Here is a 25068-nt window from a genome sequence, read left to right as displayed (position 1 = left end):
CCTGTTGGGCAGAAATGGAAGCTTAGATATCCCTCCATTTAACATGTTGCCCAACCACAGTGAAAACACAAGAATTCGCTAAATGTTCTTGTTTTTTCCATTTTCAAAATAAGAAGTCTCATATATTTGAAATTGTTAACGGTGAACCGTTTTCCACTGAAGTTTAAGTTTTTCTATGGAGTTATCTTGGGGGAACATCCTTTACAACGCGGATGTTACCCCGCAGTGCAGTTACGACTCGTCTTTTACAACGCAAGTCGTTACTACGACTTGCGCTGGATGGCGCTGTGGGATAAGGAATCTTGTAATTTTATATTCCAACACCTTCCCTACTGTTACGGGGACTGGTGTTGGAATATAAAATTATAAGATTCCGAAATCCGCACCCTCCAAAGCAAGTCGTTGTAACGACTGGCGTTGTAAAATCTGCGATGTAAAGTACCGCGTTGAAAGCAACCGCGTTGTACTGACATACATCCGTTATCTTGTTCACTGGTCCAAAAGAAGGAAGATGGCTACGTGTGAGGGGACTTTAAAGTAGCTCAGAATGTTCTTTGAAGTTCTATATTCTTCAATTGTTGCTGCTGTGAGCTGGTAATAAAGGAGATTTGCATACTCTTAGCCTCTGCGTCTTTCATGATTTCCAGATTTTCTGCCCAACAGCTTGTGAAAAATCAAAATTGTCACAAGTTGAAGGTGTAGTTTCTAGTTGGCTTGTGCAATGGGGAGTCAACATGAAAAACCAATTACTATTACTCAATGTCAATCTCGTTTTCAATTTGGTTGTTTCTTTATTTTTTAGCAATAATACTCATTTGCTGTTTTTCATCCTTTCCCGAAGTTCTCTAGGAACTCAGAGCTAAAATATAAATCTTGCAACAAAAAGTCTCAACAAATTAGGTTTATTTAAACATTGCTTCAGTTTCTTAAACAACTTAGTTTATACGGAGGGAAGATCACAAATGTCATCTCGTCAATATGGAGAGTCATTTATTATGAGTGAAGAAATATAAAATTATAATGAAACTTAACAGTGTGAGACGGTTTATAAAATTTGGAAAATTAGTACATACACATACCTCAATATTTCCAAAATTTTGTAATGTTGGGAGTGTTCAATGGCCATCAGCCTCATTCCTCTATTGGATCATGGAAATCCTCGGACTCTTGCAAAATTCTTGTTAACGAACGGCAAGTGTACCGTATCCGATACACAACGGATTTATAAAGAGATGATGTTCATAAATCCACTATAAGTAATAGATGTTTCTCTCTGGGTGCCTCAGAAGTGAAGTGCCAGCTGTCATCAGACAAAGCAATTGTGGTTTGCTCTGTACAGTAATCAAGGGAGGTTGCAGAAAAAGCTGGAGCAATACAGACTGTCCCAGTGATCAGTGTCAAATTACACAACTAGGCAAATATACCAAATACCAGGAGGGATTGATGGAGCAGGGGAGAAACAAAAATGTTGTACCCCCTATGATGTTGTTCCCTCATAACTTTAATAGTACTAATTGTGTGATGCATGGAAACTAATCAACGAAAATAAGCCAAATAAAAAGACGTTGGACGTGGGAAAACGAATTGCTTTGTGCAAAACCTTTATTTACTAATGGAAAAAGAGACTAACTAATATAGAGCAATAAGGATGTAAAATTGAGAGAAAAACAACATGTATTTGTAGAAAAAGTTATCCTGGCAATATGAATACAAATGGTAAGTAAAAATGCATATATGTGGCTTCGCTAGGTAACACTTAACCGGGAAATATTAGAAAAGGTGGGAGGTAAACAGAAGGGGTTTATTTGCTTTATCTAATTTCTGGTATGTTTGTTTTCATTATAGTTCCCATTTGGCACGAGAGGCCTAGTCTGAAAAGTGACTGTTGAAAACGCAAATGGTAAAGATGGCCCCCACCCATGAGTAGTGAGAAAGAAAGAAAAGTCACAAGTGAGAACGACTTCTGCCCAGAGCGAGGGATGTCAAGCCCAGCATGGCCTACCGGCGGGGGTTGTGCCAAAGTTGAATGGATTCAAAAGCCTGGGAAAGAATGAACTCTCAGGACTGTGTGCGAGGAATTGATACCAACAGGAGAAGAAAAGTGTACAAGTACATGTAAATTATTTAATTAGCTCATGAGAAACCAAGGCGTGATTCTGCAAATTGGTTTTGAACAAGGAGGACATGAGGTGATAATCACCACCCCTCAAATGGACCAATGAGATATGAGTGAAGGCCCTAAAAGTTTCAATTTTGATTCTAGGTAGCTAGTGAAAGGGTATAAAATGTCTTGTAAAAGTGATCTTGGTGTGGCCTTATTAAATTGCACCACGACATGCTGTCGGTTGGGACGATTTTTGTGATTGTGCAAAAGACTTAAAAAATGTTTGGACTTTAACTTTTGATGAGATGGAAAAGCGAGATTTGTTGCAGAGATTCTATGTTGGGAGGGAGACATCGAGGAGGTTAGAAAAGACAGTCAGTTTGGGAACCTGTTCTATATTCTGCTATTCTACCGTCGACCTATGGCCAAGGGGTAATGAGTTTCTTTTTATTAAGATGCTGCTTAAATGTATTACTAAATGCTTAGAAATGTACTTGTTTCAATAAATCTATCGCAATATAAAAATTATTAATGATTTAGATAAAAGATAATTGAAATATAAACTAGTCTGTCATTACTAAATAGGTTATATATATACAATGTTAAAGTTGTGAGAATAATGTGATTGAGCTGGACTTAATCGCCATCAACTGATTCCTATATCGCCATCAACTGATTCCTACAAGTTGGTCCATCGACCGAATAGAGGAGTACCTTGATGTTTGTTCTCTACAAAATAGCGAGAGTCTAGAGAAATTAAACGTATATAATGTATAAAGTTAATGCATAGGTTAATAAGGTACCCCGCATATCTTGCAGCTCGTCTACTCATCACTGATTCAGGGACAGTGTGCGATTGAGAGGTGTGTATGAGTGACTCGCAGTGTTATGGGCCCCATAGATGAGTAAAATATAGTTGTTCCTGTTCTCAAGTGATGTAGATAGAGGGATTTAGGTTAGACCACACAATCAATTTTCTTGGTAGCAGAGGATGGTTTCTATAGGTCAGTTTGGAGATTGATGTTTAACGCTTAACACTACATGTTGAGTTTGTATTGCGTTATATGTAGTTAGAATTTTAAAGCTTCCGAGAAGTCACATAGAATTGTGTATAGTCTGATTTCAATTCGGTGATAATACAGGACTGTGTGTTATGTTAGAGAATTTTCTGTGTATCCGTGCTGAATGAAACAGCCAACAGGTTTTCTTGTGAAACTCTGGCCTTAATTCTCAGGAGCTGTATAGTCTCCGCATGAGTCTTATACCTAGAGAAACGGGTTTGCCTTTTGCTTGTTAGAAGGGTAAGGTAGAGGGAAGTGCTACTTTATCGGCGAAAACGAAATTCTGTGGTAGGTTAGAGGTAAGCACTGCCTACTGGAAATACGAAATTCTTGTATGTCTGGGTAAAACTATCTCTTTTGGTTTAGAGGAACAGGCAATGCAAGCGTTTATATGTTGTAACTAATCGATTTTGTAAATAAAAAGAATAGAAATACATTGCAGATAAATTTTGTAAAGGAGGGGTTACGAGAAGCAGGAGCAGAATTGACGCAAGCAGGAGCCGTGCTGAGATTCGTTAGTTGCAGAAGGCGTGAGCAACCCTGATTGGTGCGTTAGTGTATTTTCAAGCTGAGATTCGTCAGTTGCAGAAGGCGTGAGCAATCCTGATTGGTGCGTTAGTGTGTTTCGCGCTGGGATAGGACGAAGAGAAAAAAAATCAGCGTAGATTGAGCAAGAAAAAAAGAGACCTTCAAAAAAGAGAGAGAGAGAGAGACAGAGAGACAGAGACAGAGAGAGACAGAGACAGAGACAGAGAGAGAGACAGAGAGACAGAGAGAGAGAGAGAAATCGACTCATGAGAGTAGAATGAAAAGTTGGAGGTGTGCTAATATGTGGGATGGTATGTATCCTGTCAGAACAGTAGATGAAATGTTAGGAAGAAATGTACAGAGAAGAAAAAAAGTGGGTATGGAATCAGTGATACAGAAGAAGTAGTGTTGGAGGATATTTTAAATTAGAGACCCCCTCCATAGCAACAGACTTACTTCTGCAGTGGTGACACCAAATGCACCACCAATGGAGACAAATAAATAAAACCCAAAGCAGATATACTGAATTAAAAAGGCAATTTGAATCACAGAAGATAACGCAAACTATAAAACCTAGTACTTCTGAGTTAGAAAAATCTACAAATGAATTACCCGAGAAAATAAAAGAATCAACGAAAAATGTAGAAGCTGTAGCTGTACCCGTGACTATAGGTCCTGTAATACCAGTATTTGAGAATCAGATAATAGAAGAACACTCGTTAACAATTCCTCTGAATTCTAGAAAGCAAAAAGTGCGAGAAAAAATGTATCCTGACCTGAATGAGACAAAGAGCACGATTAGAACAACTCCACCTGTTGATTTAACAATAAATCAAAGCCCAATATACAGAGTTCCAATGGGATCTGAATCAGCAACTAATACCCCCGATAGAAGTGTAGATAAAATAGATTTGTCTAAAACTCCAGTAGGGCCAACAGCAGAAGAATTAAACGATTGGGTCAAAACTTTACAAAAGAAAGACTCTGAACCAAAACCTTTTGATGTGGTAAGGTTAAAAATAGATATGGAAGAGTCGATTATTGGAACATAACAAGATGAAGAAGTTATGTTTATGTGTAAAAGTAGAATATGGAGAGCAAAAAATGTGCATAACAAATTAGAAGAGACAGCAAATTAATTAGGAGTAGAATTGCAAAAATAAAAATGTTGCAGAAACCATACAGGATAGATTTCACTGAAAAAGATAAAGAAAATTTTAATACATCAGGACGATTGACTCAGATAAAAGAATTAATTGTATTACTGAGAAAATGGGGAGAAGTAGATCGATGGAGAAGTAGATGGGTAAAGAAAAAAGAAGAAACCTCTGATAAAGCATCGTTAGCTTTCCCTGTCAAAGAAAAGGAGCCAGAAGTAGCAGGATATCCAATGAGAGAAATACCAGAAGGAGGTTATGTATATGTGCCATGGAGTAGGCAGGACATTTTGTCATTTACCAATGATTTACCCAGATTACGAGAGAAACCTGTAGAATGGTATAGACAAGTAGATATGTTTGTGAAGGTTTCAAATGTGCTGTGGGAAGATTTAGATGGATTGTTTGACATAGTTGTACCTGCAGATTTGTGGACAGAATGTAAAATTACTGTTGACTGGCCGAAGGAAGAATACCCAAGAGATGCAAAATCCAGAGCTCCAGGTCCGGAAGTAATGAGAAAATATGAACAGGTCATAACATTTTTGAAAAATAAAGATTCCTCCAAAAGAGACAGATTGGGTAAAAAAAGATAGAACTATTCAAGAAGCTAAACAATCTGTACATTTTTATTATAAGAGACTACTGTTAGTTTTTAAATAGTATAGTGGATATGAAACTTTGAGTGAAAAAGATATGAGCCATTTTGTTTATAAATTTGTATTTGGATTAAGACCTGAAATAGGTGATATGATAAAGCAGCATATGCTGTGTTGGCAATCTAGTACAGTCGATGATTTGTTGAGGTATGCATAATATTGTAGTTATGACATTGAAGCAAGACAGCGTAAATTGAAAGAGAAGCCAATGTGGGCACAAGTGAAAGTTGCAGAACAAGAAGCACAATTGATTAACCAAGCAAACTAAATAGGTAAGACTAAACAAACGTTTTATACAAATAAAGGAAAAGACCAAATGAGCCTAGATGAGGCTAAAAAAAAGCAGACATGTTATAATTGCAGCATGGTAGGGCATTGGAAGAACGAGTGCAAGCTACCTTCCAAAATGAATACCGAAAATAAATCATTGAATCCACAGGTGCAGAATGAGGTGAATCAGCAATCACCACTACAACAACAGGTAGTTACTCAGCAGAGTCAGGCGCCACAACCACCTCTTCCACAGAGTGTAAATCTTCAGAGATACAGTGCAGAGACAGGATTCTACGGAGGAGCAGGTAAAAAGATTGTTGTGTGCAACTGCTTCCCAGTATTGGTTGCGACCTGATGGAAATGAATCAGATGAGAGTTCTTGACGGTGCCTAGGAGAGGAAGTGGAGTGCGTGCTTGGCGCAACTCTAGAGGCAGATCAGTCTGGTCCCTTTGTGGGTGGAAAGGTGAATGGTGCAAATGTTACCTTCCTAGTGGGCACTGGTGCTACCCGTTGTACAGTTAGATCAGTAGAAATGCCAAACCTTCCTCTCTCGCTCTCTGGAGAACACATCCAAATAGTAGGAGTAACGAATTGGCATATTCAAACCCCTCTCACAACCAGTGGAGGTGGAAATAGGTTTGTTCAAAGAAATGCATCGCTTTGTGGAATGAGATAGTCCTGTAAATTTGCTTGGAAGCGACATACTCTGTAAAATGAACTGTGCCATTTACTGTACTCCAGATGGCATTGCTTTCCAAACAGCAGATAATGATCTTTTGTATAAGGTGACCATGTCCATAATCGTTTCTGAAAAAAGTGAAACGTCCCCTGTATTTGACAAAGAAAAAATTCCCATTGAATAGAAAGGAACAGTTAAAAGTGATGTATGGGATTTTACCGGAGAAGATGTAGGCTTATTGTAAGGAATAGATTCTGTAAAGATTACTATAAGAAAAGGCAAGCATTCCAAATACTTCACAGTATAAATGGACACCAGAAATCATTGAAGGAGTAGCTCCAGTAATTAATAATGATGATTTGGAGTAATGACTGAACAAGGGATTTTGAAAAAAATTATAAGCAGTCCATATAATTCACCTATAATCCTATAATGTGACTGAAAAAGCCAAATTGAACTTTTAGAATAGTGCAAGACCTGAGAAAGGTAAACAAAATGGTTGTTCCCTGTTGTCCGATTGTACCAAATCCAGCTGTGATATTATACCAAATTCCATATGATGCAGAATGGTACACTGTCATTGACTTTTGCAATGCATTTTTTACAATTCCTTTGCACCCGGATAGCCAACCAATTTTTGCCTTCAGGTTTGGCAAGCATATTTTGGCATGGTGCCGACTTCAAGGGTATACAGAAAGCCCTTCCAATTTTTTATCAAATATTGAAAAAATCATTAGAAGGTCTGAAAATGCCTGAAAAATCTGTTTTGGTTGAATATATTGATGACCTGTTGGTGGCATCAAGAACCAAGGAAGCTTGCATTTCTGATACCATTGCATTATTTAATCACTTGGCTGAAGGAGGACATTAAGTATCTCCATCAAAATTACAGTTCTGTTAACAAGAAGTACAGTACTTAGGTCATAAGATTGAAAAGGAAATGAGGAGAAGTGACCATTGAGAGAATTAGGGTAATAAGAGGGATGAGAGCCCCCCCCACAGACGCAAAAACAAGTGAGAATGTTTGTTAGAATGGTTGGTTATTGTCGACAGCGGATAAGTGGATTTTCATTGATTGCAAAACCTTTACAACAACTGACAAAAGGGGATGTAAAAGACCCTATAGTACTGAATGAGAAAGAAATGGAAGCTTTCGAGCAATTGAAGAACAGCCTATGTGAAGCACCAGCGCTAGGTACGCCAGATTATGAAAAAGAATGTGAGCTGTATTGTAGTGAAAGGGATGGATGTGCACTTTCAGTTCGGATACAGAGGTATGGAAGAATGAGAAGGCCAATTGCATATTTTACAGCTGATCTAGATCCGGTAGCCAAAGCATTACCTGGATGTCTGAAAGCTGTAGGCGCTACGAGTGTGAGCCTGGAACAAAGTGAAGGTATAGTGATGGGATACTCTGTAAAAGTTTATGTCCCACATTCAGTTGAAATACTGTTGACTCACGCTAAAAGACAATTCCTGACCAATAGTCGTTTGACCAGATATGAGAAAGTGATTTTGGGCGCAGACAATGCGACGATTGCTAGATGTGTAAATGTGAATCCTTTAACCTTGTTGCTTGATGCATGGGATGTTGAGGACAAAGATGATGTTGATCACAAGTGTTTGGATGTACTTGAATATGCACAAAACCACAACCTGACATTAAAGATGAACCTTTGGAAGATGTTTGTGAATGGATCATGTCTGAGAACAGATACAGGAATTTTGAGCGCTGCATATGCTGTATGTACTGTGGCAGCTATACTGGAAGCGTCATGTTTGAAGGGAATACGTCCAGCACAAGTTGCAGAGCTGATTGCTTTGATTTGGGCTTGTAAATTGGGAAAAGGTGTCCAAATTACCGTAGTGACTGATAGTCAGTACGGGTTTGGGATTTGTGTACGGCTTCAGACAGATCTGGTCCCAGAGAGGATATTTGACCTCTTCAGGAACTCCAATAAGAAATGGTGAGTTTGTGAAGATGTTGCTTGAGGCGATACAGCTGCCCAAAATTATTGCAGTTGTGAAGTGTGCAGCTCATAAGAATGAAGATTACATCACAGAAGGTAATAAGTGTGCGGACGCAATAGCTCAATATTGTACTAGGCACATGACTTCAATGAACAGGTAAAGAGATAATGCTTACTAACATAGTAGAAACTTGGCAGGAAGTGGGACAATTGCAGGAAGGAGAGAGCAATGAGGAAAAAGACAGATGGATTAAAGCAGGTTGTAGACAAAGAGAAGATGATGAAGTTTGGTTTTACAGGGATGAAAGACCAGTCATGCCTGATAGCATGATCTCTAATATGGCACGGATGTACCATGGACCAGCACACATTGGCAGAGATACAATGATTAGACTTTTTTTTTTTAAACCTGGTACAATCCCAAATTTCGCACTATTGCCGAGAGCCTTTGTCAAAAATGTCTCATATGACAACAGTTAAACCCAGGAAGAAAAACAGTTCTGAGTCTGCGATCCATAGGACGGGAGGGAGGTCCTTTTACTAGAATGCAACTAGATTTCATTGAAATGCCACAATGCAATAGATTGCGTTATTTACTAGTGATTATCTGTTCATTTTCCCATTGGGTGGAAGTTTACTCCACCAGGAGAAATGATGGAGTCAAAGTAGCTAAATTGTTGTCAAGAGAATTTATTCCTAGGTATGGCTTTCCAGTGACAATTGAAACAGACAGAGGAAGTCACTTTCAGAATGAAATAATTCAATTGATATGAGAGGCATTGGACATTCAGCACAAATTGCACTGTGTCTACAAATCAGGAGGCTTCTGGAGTGGTTGAACAATAAAAAACAGACTTGGAAAAATGTGTTTAGCCACAGGACTTAAATGGCCAGATGCTTTGCCTCTTGTCTTAATGACCCTGAGAATCATACCTGACAGAAAAATAGGTTTGAGTCCTCATGAAATACTGATGGGATGAGTAATGAGACAAACATTTGTACCGGTCAAACTGCTGACTATAACTAATGATCTTAGTCTCCCTGGGCGAAGCTGTGTTGAACGCTCACCGGAGAGTCGCACGCCAAGGTTTTTAATTGGGGACATTGCTGTGGGAAGGGAATTGCTTTGGGGGGGCTGTGTTGGGAATATTGTTTTATATTTCTGCCGCATTTTGAGACGAACGGTCGCCCGCCCACACTCGATCCTCACTTCCGGGTCTGGTGAGCACCGGTCAGCGCGCTAGTTGTTGGAAGGCACCTCATTTAGTAACCATGCTATGGCAGGCGCGCAGCGGACGCGCCTCCGGCGCGCCCAAGGCAAGCCCGTCTGCGCCCGTCCGCGTTCTGGTCGGGCACAGGGCCCAAACCCCTGGATGCTGCACAACAGAGGGCACCTCTTATTCACGCATGGATCTTCTTAATTTAAACCCGGCAATCAGGTATCAGCAATGCTCGAGGCTGGCCCCGGCAAAGGTCAACCATATCATCAAGTGGTTGCTGTCAGATACCACTTCCCACAATCTCATTTGAGCCCATTAATAAGTACAAATATGTCCGGGGATGTAGTAAAACAAAAGTATCCAGTAATGGGGGCACTTTGAAATGTATTTTATTTAATGCTGGCTCGCTTGTGAAGCATAGCGTGGAATGCGCTCTCTTATTGGAGGAGCAGGAAATTAAACTTGCCTTTGTCACCGAAACCTGGACAGACAATAGTTCAGGTCCTGATCTGGTGAAAGCTATACCGGCGGGCTTTCACTGCTACACTCTGGATCGGGCTAACAAGAAGGGGGGTGGTCTCGCGATCATCTACCATGAATCCCTTTACCCCAAGTTTGTATCGGCAACCAATTTGAACTGTGAGGCCCTTGCTTTTGACATCCATTCCGAGGGTCACAAGCCGTTCAAAGGGATGTTGATATATCAGCTCCCGGTACCCAAAGGTAGTTTCCTGGATTCCCTACACACCCTGCTGGAGGAAGGTCTCTGTCTGGAGTCCTTTTCAGTAATGGGGGATTTCAATTTTTATCTTGAGAACTCGGATGATGCTGATACATATAGGTTGAATGGAATCCTGGGCAGTGGTGGCTTGGAACAAATGGTGAAGGGGCCTCCTCACGAAAAGGGCCATACCCTGGATGGCATTTATACTAACAATAAAGATCTGATCGGGACAACAATTCTCCCGATCCCTTGGTCGGATCACTCAGCGATCAAGTTTGAAATTAAGCCATGGTTGCCCCGACCCGTGGGTATGAGACGGAATTCTGAGATAGGTACCAGATCCTGGGGATCCTGGGGTAAGCTGGACGTGGAACAACTGGATAGTGCCCTGGGGAATTCCAGGATCCAGCTCCCAATGGATGTGGATGAAGCCACACAGATCTATGGGACCTGGCTTACTAAGGCTTGTGATCAATTAGTCCCTATTAAGAAATGGGTCCTTAAACGGGTCTGGCCCACTGCACCTTGGTATTCGGATGAGCTCAAGGCAAAAAATTGTGCTTGTAAATTAGTAGAGAGGGACTGGCGGAGATCCTACTCTGCCGAGAGGAAGGAAAAGTGTAGATCTTGTATTGCCAACTATAAGCTAGCTCTTTTCAAAGCTAAGAAGGAGTACTTCTACCTGTAAATTACCCGGGCGGAATCAAATTCCAAAGAGTTGTTTAGAACGATCTGTAAAGTTGCCAAGCCCACTGCCCCTAATAAGCATGGGAACGGTAGAACTATGCAATAAGATGGCGGATCATTTTAGAACCAAAGTTGAAATCATTTATTCCTCCCTGATGGGCCAGATCTCGGGTGAACAGATTGATTCTAGTCCCAAGGTATCAGGATGCCCAACAACCAGCAAGGGCGCCCTGGATCACTTTACTTCCATTGAGAAGACTGACCCGATCAAATTGTTACTCACCATAAAATCAGGTGCTCCCAGTGACCCCTGCCCCCCTAGAATCCTTAAGTCCATTCCTGATACTATTGGAGAAGCTCTGATCCCCCTCCTAAATCTGATTTTTCAGACCGGGATATTTCCCAGAGATTGGAAAAAGGCATCTGTGCTCCCCTTGCTGAAGAAGCAATTGTTGGACCCCAAGGACCCAAACAACTATCGCCCGATTTCCAGACTCCCCTTGCCAGCGAAAGTACTGGAGAAATAAATGAATAGACAACTCAGTAATTTCATTTTGGATAACAACTCCTTAGACCCCTCACAGTTCGGGTTTAGAGCGTATCACAGTACGGACCTGGCACTGATCAAATCTACGGAGGAAATCAAGAGAGGCCATGGATAGGGGAGGAAATGCCATCTTAATCCTCCTGGAACTATCCGCGGCCTTTAATACAGTCCACCACGGGGTCCTGCTGAATCGGCTCACGGAGATCGGAATCAAGGGTGTAGCACATAAACTGCTTCACTCGTTTCTGACTAATAGGTCTCAGACGGCGGGTCTGGAGGGGAGCATTTCTGACCCTTTCTCACTCCCCTGCGGGGTGCCACAGGGCTCCTCCTTGAGACCTACGCTCTTTAATATCTATGTGGCCCCCCTGGCCACCATCATCCGGTCATTTGGGTTCCAGCTTACCTCATACGCGGACGACACTCAGATTGTATTGTCACTAGTGCAGGGAGCGGAAAGAGAAGTGAGTGTCAGGTTTCAGAAGTGTATGTGCTCTATTTCCATCTGGATGGCATCTAATTGTTTAAAGCTCAATTCAGCAAAAACTGGAGGTGCTACAGTTTGGCAACAATCCCCGGGTTTGAACACCGGATTGGTGGCCGGAAGGGCTGGGAGTCTGTCCTACACCCTCTCGGAAAGTCAAGAATCTGGGAGTCATGGTGGACAATAAACTTACCATGGGGGACCAAGTGAATCAGGTAACCTCTGCCTGTTTTATGGTTCTCAGGATAATTAAAAAAAAAAATCAAGCTCTTCCTCTCAGACAGCAACCTCAGGACGGTTGTCACGGCTCTAGTTCTGCCCCGCTTGGATTATTGTACCAGCCTTTATCTTAATGCACAGAAACAACATGTGTACAAGCTGCAATTGGTGCAGAACGCAGCAGTCATACTACTGTCTGATACTGCTAGGTTTGCCTCTGTGAGAGGAGAGCTGAGGAGGTTGCACTGGCTCCCAATTCCACTCAGATCACGATTTAAGGCGCTCGTCGTGGTCTTTAAGGCAGTGAATGGAATTGGGCCGGAGTTTCTAAGACAGAGGCTCAGCTGGTATGGTTCTGGCAGAGCTTTGCGCTCCTCCAGGTCTAAGCTAGTACGGACTCCTAGGTTTAAGAAAACCAACTTGGGAGGCCGTAGCTTCCTTCACTGTGCCTCCAAAGCCTGGAATGAGCTCCCGTTCCACCTCAGAGATGCCTCAGACCGCATTTCCTTTCGGAAGGGGTTGAAAACCTAGCTCTTCTCCAAAAAACCAGCTCATGGTCTTCCCAAGATAACTAGGACTCAGCGCCAGGACACCCTAGGCTAGCAGCGCGCTTTATACGTTTAATAACATAATAACATAACATCTTATTTTGGACTATTGTAAAGGCCTGGCTGACGTAGTCAATTTTGTGTTTCACCAGGTTGGAACTGATGCAAGCACTCGAGAGACATCCAGCTCATGACCTGGGGGGGATCTGGAGATTGGGTGTCTATCAAAGTTCACCAAAGGAGAAACTACCTGGTTACACGTTGGGACAAACCACGTCAGGTGATATTGGTTACCACCACAGCAGTAAAGCGTGCAGGTGTAAAAAAATGGATTCATGCCAGCCACTCAATCAAAGTCCCAGAACCTGAAGATCGACAAGTGAGTCGACATCTGGAAGAGAACACAAGTTCTGATTCTGATGGAGAAAGTGAAACAAACAGAATTCCAGATTTGGAAGCTCGACCTGTAAGTCGACATCTGGAAGTATCAGATAGAAGTTCAGCATCTGAAGCAGAGACTGAAATAATTGAAATCCCATATCTTGAGATCGACCTGTAAGTCGACATCTGGAGATATCGAACACTAGTTTGGAAGTTGTGCAAGAACAGAGCAAAACTAGTGAAATTGAGAACACTAAAAATAAATCTGAAAGCTCTGAAATACTAAATATTGACAAAGAAACTGGTGAAAAGGAAAGAATTAATGAGGACAATAAGATGTATAAAGTTAATAAGGTACCATGCATAACTTGCAGCTCTTCTACTCATCACAGATTCAGGGAGGGTGTGTGATTAAGAGAAGGTGTGTATGAGTGACTTGTAGTGTTATGGGCCCCACTGATGAGTAAAATACAGTTGTTCCTGTTCTCAAGAGATGTAGATAGAGGGATTTAGGTTAGACCGCGCTGCATCAGTTTTCCTGGTAGCAGAGGATGGTTTCTATCAGGATACTGTGCAAACCTTTTGTATGAGATGAAAAAAGGCACTATTGCATCTGAGTTTTAGAATAGGCCGCCTTCCTTCACTAGCTCCCAACGGTGGATTTACACCCAAGGATAGTGGTACCATCTTATGAAATTCCAGCCATGCTGAACATCAATGACAAGTCTTGGAAGTCCTGGTGGTTAAGAACGGTAATGAATGAAGGCTGAGGTAGAAGCTGGAGGATACAGACTGTACCAGTGACAACTGTCAAACTACACAAACAGGCAAATACTGGAAGACAAACTATATACTCTACTGAGACACCCCTGAACATGTTTTGATGCACTTTAACAATATCCTTGCTTCCTAGCAGCGCCCTTGGACTACAGCCATGCCCCCGTGAAGATAGCTAAACATAAAATTAAGGATACAGTTGAAAAAACAAAACAAAAAAAAATGTCCTGGGTTGATCAACTTTACAAAACATCCAAATAATAGCTGTCAAACATATGGGTACTTTGAGTGACATTATGCATTTAAGTTTCAGGAAGATGTCTGTGATAGTTCAAAGCATAGTCAGGACAACCCAGACCCATGTATAGTGGATGCCTGACATAAATGCTGTGGTTATGCTGGAAATTGATAAAGAGAGACAATGTTTTCAGTTCTCACACCATGGTACTGGAATATCAATTACTGTTCTCTTACTTCTTGCTGTTTCAATTTCATCTCTTCTTTTCGATGCAGTTCAATCGTATCCTCCAGCATTTTCTTCAAAGTGTCTGTATAACTATGAAACTTTTCCTAAAAGAAGAAAGTTTATATTTTCCAAACCATAAAGATTGATAAAGACAGTGTGCAACTCTCAGGGTTGGACTGGCCTATAGGTTAATCAGGCAGTGCCCAATGGGCTGTGTGTGGGACATTTTTTGGGCTGTTTGTGAGATGATTTTATGGTTTGCTCAATCACTTTTTAAACTAGGTTTTCCGGATATTAAAACAAACAATGCTAGAAGCAAGCTTAAATCCATGCCGTCTTCCATATCTTTTAAAACACTAACACAGCAAACCTTTACACATTTAAAACTATACCAAATTGTAAACATGAACCACTTTTTTACCTATCTAATTGAATAATAGCCCCTTAAGTGCTCCCGTCAGCCAATGGCAATCGTGAGCAATACCTCCACAGCGCTGCGCACGTCCGTTGAGCGATGCGGCCCTGCCCACTCATTAAAACCACCGCAGCGGAATTTGCGCCACAGTTAAGCGGATAGGCGCCAAGCGTGTTTATTTTTTCCGGAGGTTTATATAGCGCGAACTTGACCCAAAGGTATCTGAGCGCTTTACGGAGCTCCAGTTGCGTTAGACAAGGACATTCATTTTTGTTAGGCACTGGGAGATTGAGTGATTTCCCCAGAATCAAAGGATGTTGAGGGTCAATGCAGAGACTCAAACCCGGTGCCTCAGATTTGAGATCGACCGCCCTAGCACACATCCTCTCTTAGTTTGGCACCCGGACCTATTTTCTGTCGTAGTCCGAGCCTAACAACTATGTATGTGTCTTGTTAGCAGGATTGGCATCTTCTGGACATACAATGTATGTTGATGGGCATGTTAGGTGACATCATTTATGACTACATGAATGTTGTGATATTATGGCAATGGCCAGTTAGCAATCATTTGAATTTTGATGGGCATGACCTCTGGCTAGTTTCTGATAATAGGCTTGCTCCCTGATCGGCATCTTCTGTTGGCATCGCTGTGATGCTCCACAGAAGGGACCCTGGCTATTAGCCTGGTCTTTTTCACCAGCATACCAGTGAAGTTGATGTGGCAACCAGGTTTTGTTGGCCACTCATAACTGATGAGAGGAGTTTTGAAAAGGGTGAGGGGCATAGAAAATGTGTGTCCCGGCCCTTGATCAGTACATGTTAGTTGGAAAGGGTGTAGTTGTGCCTTAGCTGCAGATTTACTATTGCCAGCCCTTGAGTAGGAATGGGGAGCTAGAGAGGTGTGGTGCCTTAGACTTCAGGGTGAGTTCCACAGCCGCTGGGAAGGGGACCGTGGGGAAATGGCTAGACTGTTTGAAGGCAGACTCATGCCATATCCTGTTAGCAAGATTGCGAAGCTAGAGCTGAAACAGGGTGCTGGAACACTAGCCTCCCTTGTGCTCGACAGACTAGGAGGGGAGTGAGAGCAGTATTCTTGAAAAAGATGGGGACTCATGCCCCAGGGAATTTGTGATCCTCAGACCCTTTTCTTTTTTTTTTTTAAATATATTTAATTTTCGTTATTAGGTAGAAAGAAATCCATTACACCACAATTTGCCGTGATTTGGGGTACTTCGGTTCATCAGTTAGTACACGTCATTCGCACATTAAATATAGAACCAACATAAATAGAGGAGCCCAAGGTTAAAGCCACTGCACTGAAGGGAGGGGGGAGCCTCCCTTGGGCACAGATGCATAATTCCCAATTCATTAGTTCAGTGCTACAATTCATGATACTTGTGTGCTCGCATTATTATAGCACCTACAATCATAATGAAAATACAAAAAACAGAAAAGGTGAGCAGTCAAGCCCCAAGCAGAGACCCATATACAAACGGGGAAGACTCACTCTTGCGCACTGCCAAAAGGGCAGAGAGGCCACTAGGCTTACATAACACAAGTGCAGTCTAATGGTTGGAATCCTAATCCCACACTTTGCACAAAATATCCTGAAATGTTTTGAGGGCCATAATTGCTGTGGGAACAAGCGATACCAACAGCCTATTCCAGTTTTGCCATGCACAAAGTAAGCTTTGCTAAAGCTTGCCTCTTGCAATTTTGATGTCTGCGGATTATTCTGCATTAAGGGGTTAATTTGTACATAGGAAAAGGCTAGTTTGGGGAAGGTGGCGCGTGGGTCGCAGAACTACTGGCAAGCAGCTGATTTCATTGTCCCCTCCAGCACAGTTGCCAAGCCTAGAAAAGCCCACCTTTTCCCAACCCCTTGTAACTCTGTTCTTTAAATGAATACCCAAAAAATCACATTCCTTATATATACACATAACGGAATGGAATTGGGAGAACAAATTCCAAATGCCAAGATGTGTGAGGAACTTGCATCTGGCGCACTTCTGAGACCAGATTATCAGCATCCAAGAGCATTTACTGGAGGTAAAAACAATCCGACTGGTCACTTGAGGCTGCTGCTCGGATAAGCCAGCTTGATAATACTTCATGATGTGGGGGAGCACCATCCTCGGTTTTGAGTTGTAATGCCCTCAAGTTGGTACAGGCCTTCTACATCTACGACAGAAAGTGACCTAGTGATTGGTCTATCTTGTTAAAAATATGTCTGAGGTACTTCAATCATGGCATTACAGAAGATAAAAACAAATAGCATGAGAATAGCCATTTTAATAAGAGCAATGAGCCATACAATCGTTAGAGGCAAGGATTGCCATTAAAAAGTAACCCACACCTTATTAAGGGTGGCCATATAGTTTAATTGGAATAGATCTGCAAAGTGGTATGAGACTTTAATATCCAGATATCTAACAGGGCGAGTAGCAGAGTAGTGCGTCCTCATTTTGGCAGGTATAACTGAAAAGGTGCTATTAAACAAAAGGACCTCAGATTTAGTCTGGTTTCTTCTTTATCCCAGATATCCGTGAATGTCTGCATTTTGGCAAGCGCATTGAGGATGTTTTTCCCCTCTGCGGCTAGACAGAGAATCATATCCTCCGCAAAGAGTTTAATCTTAGCTGCTCCTTGGAGGGGGGCCTTGACCTACAGATCTTACTGCCAGGGGTTCCTTAAAGAGGGGGCGTGGCCGCCTACCAAGATGTCCACGCAACACTGAGGCTCCGCCAGCAGTCCCAACTTCACCCATCCTGCCTTCCATCCTGGCCGCTTTCAGTCCAGGACGACTGGCTTGGATGCATTAAAGTGCCCACTTGAATCGGAGCCGTCCAGGGCGGCAGAGTGCCTGAAATACCGCAAGCGGAGGACTTTAAAAGCGCCGGGACGGGGCTGGAGCAATGCGTGGCCGGAGGCTAGGCCGCACCAAACCCAGTGACGGTGTGCTGCTCTCCAGCTGCCTTACCCGACAGAGACTATCTTACACCCCCAAATCCAGAGCGGTGCAGCACATTAGACGTCGGCCATCATGGGAACGCCCCCAGCCCTTCCGAGGCAGCCTCAACCACGGAGCATGACTGGTGCTCTGACCTGCTGTCACTGGCTTGTTTAGGCAAACTGCCTTCGGCATTGACTTGCTGGGTGGTCTCTCCAGTTTTATTAGCAGTCCGAATCATTAAGCAAATATTTACATTTTCTGCTACAGATTTTTAATTGGTGAATATGTAAAGAGACGCCTGTCGCTGGCACTGTATTTGCTAAGACTGCTTCTATGTAAACGTCATGACCTAACAACCAACTCATGAAGAGATTCTGCTTGTATGTTTCCCTATATGCACCCCCGCCCACACGGATCTATGGCAAGTAACAACCGCAGTCATCTGTCTTGGCAATAATGAGGTGCAACCCATGCCTAGACAGTACTAACAGGTGTATAAATGACAAAATAATGAATACTATCAGAAAATGTGCCGCATTATCAGGGTCGGATTGGGATCACAATTCGGCCCGGGCACTGACGAAAAAAGTGGCCCACATTCAAGAGGCGTGGCCCATATTTAAGGGGCGTGGCCCACATTCAAGGGGCGTGTCCTTTCATGAAACACCATTTGCACAGACAAGGAATAAAAGTGGGAGGATACTGTTCTTGCGCACGACACAGGGCCAAGGTGACAATGGCCTACATGCTGAGCAACTAAAAAAAATAGCAAGGCCCCTTTTTGTCACAAAATTATTCCAGCCCTCCAGCACAGGAGCACCTGAAAAGCAGCAAAGCCCCTGCTATTACTAACCTACTCAGCCCTCCCCAGACCTTCAGCTCAGGAGCACATGAACATGGCCCCTGCAATTAGAAAATTAATCAACCCTCCAGGCCTTGGGAAAATGTCCTGGCAGGGGAGCACAAAACACGGCTTTCTGGGTCATCCAAGGTAGCCAGGTAGCCATGGGGGAGGCTGAGGTGAAGCTGGTGCATGGGAAGTGCCTTCCCAGTGTGTTCTGGCAGTTTGAGTGTTTACCATTTACTGTAGTATTACCCTTGTACCTGTGTATGGTACCCTTTTGTAACTTGCACAAGTCACTTTTCTCTTGTAACACACTGTTTGCTCCTCTCACTTTTGTTTTCTTTAGATACTTGCACAAGTGCCACCATTGCCTACGTAACGTTTGTTCTTGTGCTGGAGTGTCTGCCATTAATTGCAGTATTATACCTCTACTTGTATTTTGTACGCTTTTGTAACCTGCACACATGTCACTTTTTCCTCCTGTAATGTATCGTTTGCTCCTCTTGTATTTTGGTTGCTCACTATTGTCACTTTTGATTCATGTAACTTAACGTTTGCTTTTGTAATTTGTCCACTTATAATTTTCTCCTCATGTATTATTGATGTTCCTAGTGTGAAGTGCTCTGACACCTTCGGTAAAGTCCGCGCTATATAAAATCGCATAAATAAATAAATAAAACAAAAAAATTCCAAACATCACCAGGCCCCCACAGCAAGACCCAATCTTCCTCGTCCACTATGCCCTGACCGTGAAGGGCTGTGGGCGAGGTGTTAAGACTAACACCGTTTCTGGGCTGCATGGGCCCCAGGGGGGCCGAGGTGCAAATGGCTCAAAGGCCAGAGAAACACCTGGCCCCCAGGGAGGCCGATTATTGCAAACAATCACCCCTGCCCAGCCTCAGCTTGATTGCTTGGCAGGGCAGGAGTGAAGGAGAGGCCACAGCTGACAATTGCTGTCTGGCCGCACAGCGAGGCTGCTTTCATTTTCAGTGTCTCTGTCTCCGTGCACTCTGTGGGCCGTTTTTTTTCTCCCCTTTCCTGGTCCACTCTCTGTGGACTGGGACTGGGGAGAAAAAAAACGGCCCACAGAGGGCACTGAGGCACCGGCCCTTCGGCCCGTTCCCGAATGCCCGCCTTGCCAATCCGCCCCTGCGCATTATGCAGCATAATCTGCTTTTTCTTGAAACATAATTTAGTCAACCCTGACGCAACAATGTTTTCTTCCCTTGCCACATAATTCCACTGGGTTGCCTATAGTACACATACTTAGGCCACTTTCAACAATCCCAATAGCTATATTTCCACAAGCATTGCACAAGGAAGTATTATTTTAGCTCTACCGTGTGATGATAAAATTTTTAAGTTTCTATTTTCTACGTTTGGTACAGGATAACAGTCTTCAAAACATTTTATAGACGCTCCCCTTCAATTGCTCATAGGCCCCCAAAAGTATGCGCTTATGTTTTCAAAATTATTCTATATCATATTAAATACAGCAAGCAAGCTAAAAACCATTTAGCTAGCTTAAGGGCACATCCTCTAATAGAATACATCATTCTCAGTGGTGTTTTTAAATGTATGATAACTGACTATAAGCAGTGAAAAACATATCAAGACAGATAAACAATTGAAGTGAGATCCTAAGACAGAATGTATTAAAATAAATATACAATAGCAATGTTTTAGTCTATTTTTATTAACAATAATACAATAAATTAAAAATAAATTACAAGCAAATGAATCCAAATGCGTCAAAAACATTAGGAGGGAGTTAAAGAAATGTTGACCCAAAAAATACTTTGCCTTTATTTTACCACATTCTCCAGTACAGCAGGGAACTTGCCCCTTGACCTGCGAGATTACTTCGGCCAATACTGGCATTTCAGATACAATCAGTATGCCTGCTTTGATGTATGGTCCCATCCTTACAAAGTTAAAAGATAAATCTACACGTCTCAAAATGCTGCTGGCTAGAATACTACGACTTGCTGAAATTGTTGCACAAGACATGGGGCCATCAGACATCTCTGAACATATTTAATATTTCAGCTATTGCAGGTATAGTTTGATATGCCCTTTAAAAGCGCACACAATATACATGATTTGTAATATGTTAGCAGATCGTTCACCCTAGAGGGCCCAATGTGACCTTTTATCAGGAATGACTGGGGAGGTGTGGAGATTTATTTTGATACTGATTGCGAGGTGTGCCGCGCGGTTTTAAGACCGGTGGCATAAGGTACATCCATTAGGATTAAATCTGGGAGGAACTCCGCTCGTGGAGTTTTCCGCACTCCGCGTTAAGCGGAGCTCGCGGAATTCTGAAAAACTCTGCTCTGTTTTTTCCCTTACTTGCGTTCGTCAAGGTCAAGTTGGCAAGCGTGAGTGAGTAAAATTCACCTTCTGGCGAGATTTTTCTTTGTTTGCGATCGTCAACACCAAGTTGGCGAGCGTGGAAAATCAGCGTGGAAAATCAACCTCCCGGTGAAATTTCTCAACGCGGGCGGTCAGATTCTTCATTGCGAGTGGTCGCGTCTGCTTGCGACCACTCGCGTTGAGAAACCGTTCGTTCGCGTTGAGAAAGCTGCCGCTCGGGAGAAAGGAAGCAGCACCCACTTGCGCTGTGCATGATGTCAATTAGAGATTATTGCACAGTGCGGACAAGTACCTGGCACTGAAAATCACAGCGAACAGCATTTATCGAACACACTCCCCAGCTTGCGGAGCTCTGCGTATCGCTGCAGTTTTTTTTGCACTTTGCGTAGCGGAACTCCGCCCAGGCTTAATTAGGATGCAATCTCTTGAATGGCGAGAACCGTAGTCTAGCCCACCACTGACCCAGCTTTAGTCTACAGCACACATACCTTGTACTCCTGGGCAGCTTCTCGAATGGGGAGCACCCTGTGCTGCTTGTGATCACGTGACATGCTGCAGACCACACAGATGGGCTTCTGGTCCACTTCACAAAACAGTTTCAGCTTCTCTTCGTGTTCTCGGCACATATTCACCTCCTGGGGGATACCAGTAGATACTTGAAGCTGTTTTGCGATTTCCACCATGTTCGCCAGTTGCCTGTTGGGCCGGAGGAATTTGATCTCCGAGACTGATCTACACTGAGGACATGGGAAGTCTGTCTGCAGCCCCACCCAGCACTGGGTAATACAGGACAGACAAAAGGCATGTCCACACTCCACAGACACCGGGTCTGAGAAATAGTCCAGACATATGGAGCACGTGGCCTCCTCCTTCAGGCTCTGGAGAGGAGCTGCTGCAGCCATGTTCCTGTCGGAGAGAAAGAGGTCAAGTTAAGTTTTGTTTCTCCCAGCTTGTGAAGGGAAAGTGCCTTGTTTGCTCGCTCTCCTTATACATGCCCCCTCTTTTACTGGTTCTGCACTTTCAGAAATCTAACCTGGGAATGCCAAAAGCAAAGCAGGGAGTGGCCATGACTGAGCTGGGGCTGCGTGCAGCAGAGCAAGGTGTGTACGTGAGCTCAATGTCAGCCTAAGCACTCAGGAGTGTGTGCACGAGTATCAATCTACGCGCTCAGAGTGAGAGAGCGTGAGTGGTGCGCACTTGTATCATCCGATTTACTGTGCGCACGCAACTGAAATGGGAGTGTGTACAACAGTGCTGAGTCAACCTATGCACTAGAGTGTGTGCAGATGAGTGGAGTGTGTGCAGCAGAGTGTAAGCTTATACACCAAAAGCATAGGGTCAGCCTATGCACTTGGAGCATGTGCACAACTGCCAAAGTTTCAGATTGCTTATATGCGACATTTCTGGATTTTCGGTGTGCTCATGTGCGACACTTGATTGCCTTGTACAATGTAACAAGTAGAAACAGGTAGTTGTGCACTCACACACCTAACACAAACTGTGTAGAAATGGCCGAGTGCTACCATTTCTTTACTTAGGAGCTGGAAATTGCAGCCCAGAATACATAATGCTGCTTTAGAAACACATTTATCTTCACTGAAGTTAATAAGGAATGTATTCACATGAATACAGCGCTGTTGAACGTTAAGCTGACAAATAGTTGAGTGGAAGTGTGAGGGTTTGCAACGCCAACAAAACACCTTTTAAAAAATCCTATGTCATAAATGCATTATCACCCATTCCCGATTTGCTATACTAATTTTGTATGGAAAAACCTGAGCATATCTACAATTACATGGTTTGTGCTCGCAAGTTTTAACAAAGTAAAGCCAATGCGTACCTGTTTTGTTATGCCGTTTTATAATTGGCCTTCATTTCTGCAAACTGTTCCTTGGGTGGGATTGAGGTTTCCTTCCCAGTCCCAAAAACGATTACTCAGGGGTGACTTTCTCGGTTTACAACAGGCTGGAAGTATTACAGTCAATCATGAGCGCCATAAAACAGCTGTACACATAATATCCTTTAATGCATGGGTACTTGCAAACATTTTCCAAGGGACCAAAATGTTTGGTCTTTGATTTGACTGAAGGTTGCACTGATGCCAGCAGGGTGGCAGTGATGAGGCTGAAGTTAGCTACTTATTCGGCCAGCTTCTTATTCGCAGGCTGAAGTTAGCTACTTATTCGGCCAGCTTCTTATTCGCTGACTGAAGCTAGCATCTCATTTAGTCAGCATCTTATTCAGCCAGCATTTTATTTGCAAGCAACATTTTATATAAAATGCAATTGTAAATAATTCATGTAACTCCATTTTATGGGACTCTGCATTGCCATACAATGAATATGTTGTTTTTGAAACATAACACTATGACGTCTATTAGTATTAAGTCTGACACTAGCAACCTTTCCACCAAAACATGGGACAACTTTGCCACCATCTCAATTTAAGCAATGGACCACTCCTTTACAGAACCTGTTTGTAAGTTGTCTGAGCTGATCATAATTTGTGGCACATATGGGTTGCCTTGACCTCAAACCATCCCGGGCAGTTATATTCTAATAAGTAATCCAACTTTCCCTATAAGAAATTCACATTTCATCACAATCATTTTAAAAACAATCCATCCTCCTACAATCTCCAGAAGGACTAACACTGAGCCAAGCAATGTTAGCACCTGTGCCACCGTCAAGCCAATGCATTCATATGAAGTTATTGATGAATAATTAACCTACATTTCTCCCATCAAGATCAACTTGGCTCACTAATTTTCATATTTATCCTAACAAAGGAAGTCCCCCTCTATACTTCTGATATGTAAATTGCCTGAGCCAAGCTAAATTTGTCACCACAGGTGGCACCAAACTGGTTGCCCTCACCTCAATGCATTCCTATATAGTTGCATGCAAATAAGTAATTGTGGTTGTCTTATAGGAAAAACACATTGGCTCACAAATATGTATTTTGTTTTTCAAACATACCACATCCCCCTACAAGCCCCATATGCATTTAGCCTGAGCCATGCCACAGTTCCACTTGTGCCCACTGTGCCACTATCAAGCCAATGCTTTCCTATAGAGTTACAAAAGAATAAGTAACCATCCTTTCTCCCATGAAGATCAACTTGGCTCATCAATTTTCATATTGATCCTAATAAAGGAAGGCCCCCTCTATACTTCTGATATGTAAATCGCCTGAGCCAAGCTAAATTTGTCACCACAGGTGGCACCAAACTGGTTGCCCTCACCTCAATGCATTCCTATACAGTTGCATGCAAATAAGTAATTGTGGTTGTCTTATAGGAAAAACACATTGGCTCACAAATATGTATTTTGTTTTTCAAACCTACCACATCCCCCTACAAGCTCCATAAGGATTTAGCCTGAGCCATGCCACGGTTCCACTTGTGCCCACTGTGCCACTTTCAAGCCAATGCGTTTTCATGGAGTTATAAACGAATAAGTAACCATCCTTTCTTCCATGAAGATCAACTTGGCTCACTAATTTTCATATTGATCCTAACAAAGGAAGGCCCCCTATATACTTCTGATATGTAAATTGCCTAAGCCAAGCTAAATTGCCTGAGCCAAGCTAAATTTGTCACCAAAGATGGCACCAAACTGTTGGCCCTAACCTCAATGCATTCGTATATAGTTGCATGCAAATAAGTAATTGTGGATCTCTTATAGGAAAAACACATCGGCTCACAAATATGTTTTTTGTTTTTCAAACATACCACATCCCCCTACGAGCTCCATATGTATTTAGCCTGAGCCATGCCACGGTTCCACTTGTGCCCACTGTGCCACTTTCCATCTAATGCTTTCCTATGGAATTATAAACGAATAAGTAACCATCCTTCCTCCCATGAAGATCAACTTGGCTCACTAATTTTCATATTGATCCTAATAAAGGAAGGCCCCCTCTATACTTCTGATATGTAAATTGCCCGAGCCAAGATAAATGTGTCACCACAGGTGGCACCAGACTGGTTGCTC

The 25068-nt window shown here is 42.6% G+C and overlaps 1 protein-coding gene across 1 annotated transcript in view; it reads right to left on the bottom strand.

Moving 5' to 3' along the window:
• LOC147717636 (E3 ubiquitin-protein ligase TRIM39-like) overlaps positions 1 to 21975 on the bottom strand; it is a 262498-nt gene extending 240523 nt beyond the window's left edge. Inside the window, exons 1-2 of the mRNA XM_086920537.1 lie at positions 21562 to 21975; positions 14494 to 14589 (exon numbers count right to left, since the gene is read on the bottom strand). Coding sequence (XP_086776663.1) covers positions 14494 to 14589; positions 21562 to 21975 — 510 coding nt within the window. The remainder of the gene's footprint in view (positions 1 to 14493; positions 14590 to 21561) is intronic.
• Positions 21976 to 25068: the final 3093 nt, after the last annotated feature.

The sequence above is a fragment of the Lissotriton vulgaris genome, chromosome 5 (genome assembly GCF_964263255.1).
Source record: "Lissotriton vulgaris chromosome 5, aLisVul1.2, whole genome shotgun sequence".
In the NCBI taxonomy this organism is placed as follows: domain Eukaryota; kingdom Metazoa; phylum Chordata; class Amphibia; order Caudata; family Salamandridae; genus Lissotriton; species Lissotriton vulgaris.
Note: the sequence above shows the minus strand (reverse complement) of the source record. Positions and strands in the feature narration are given on the sequence as shown.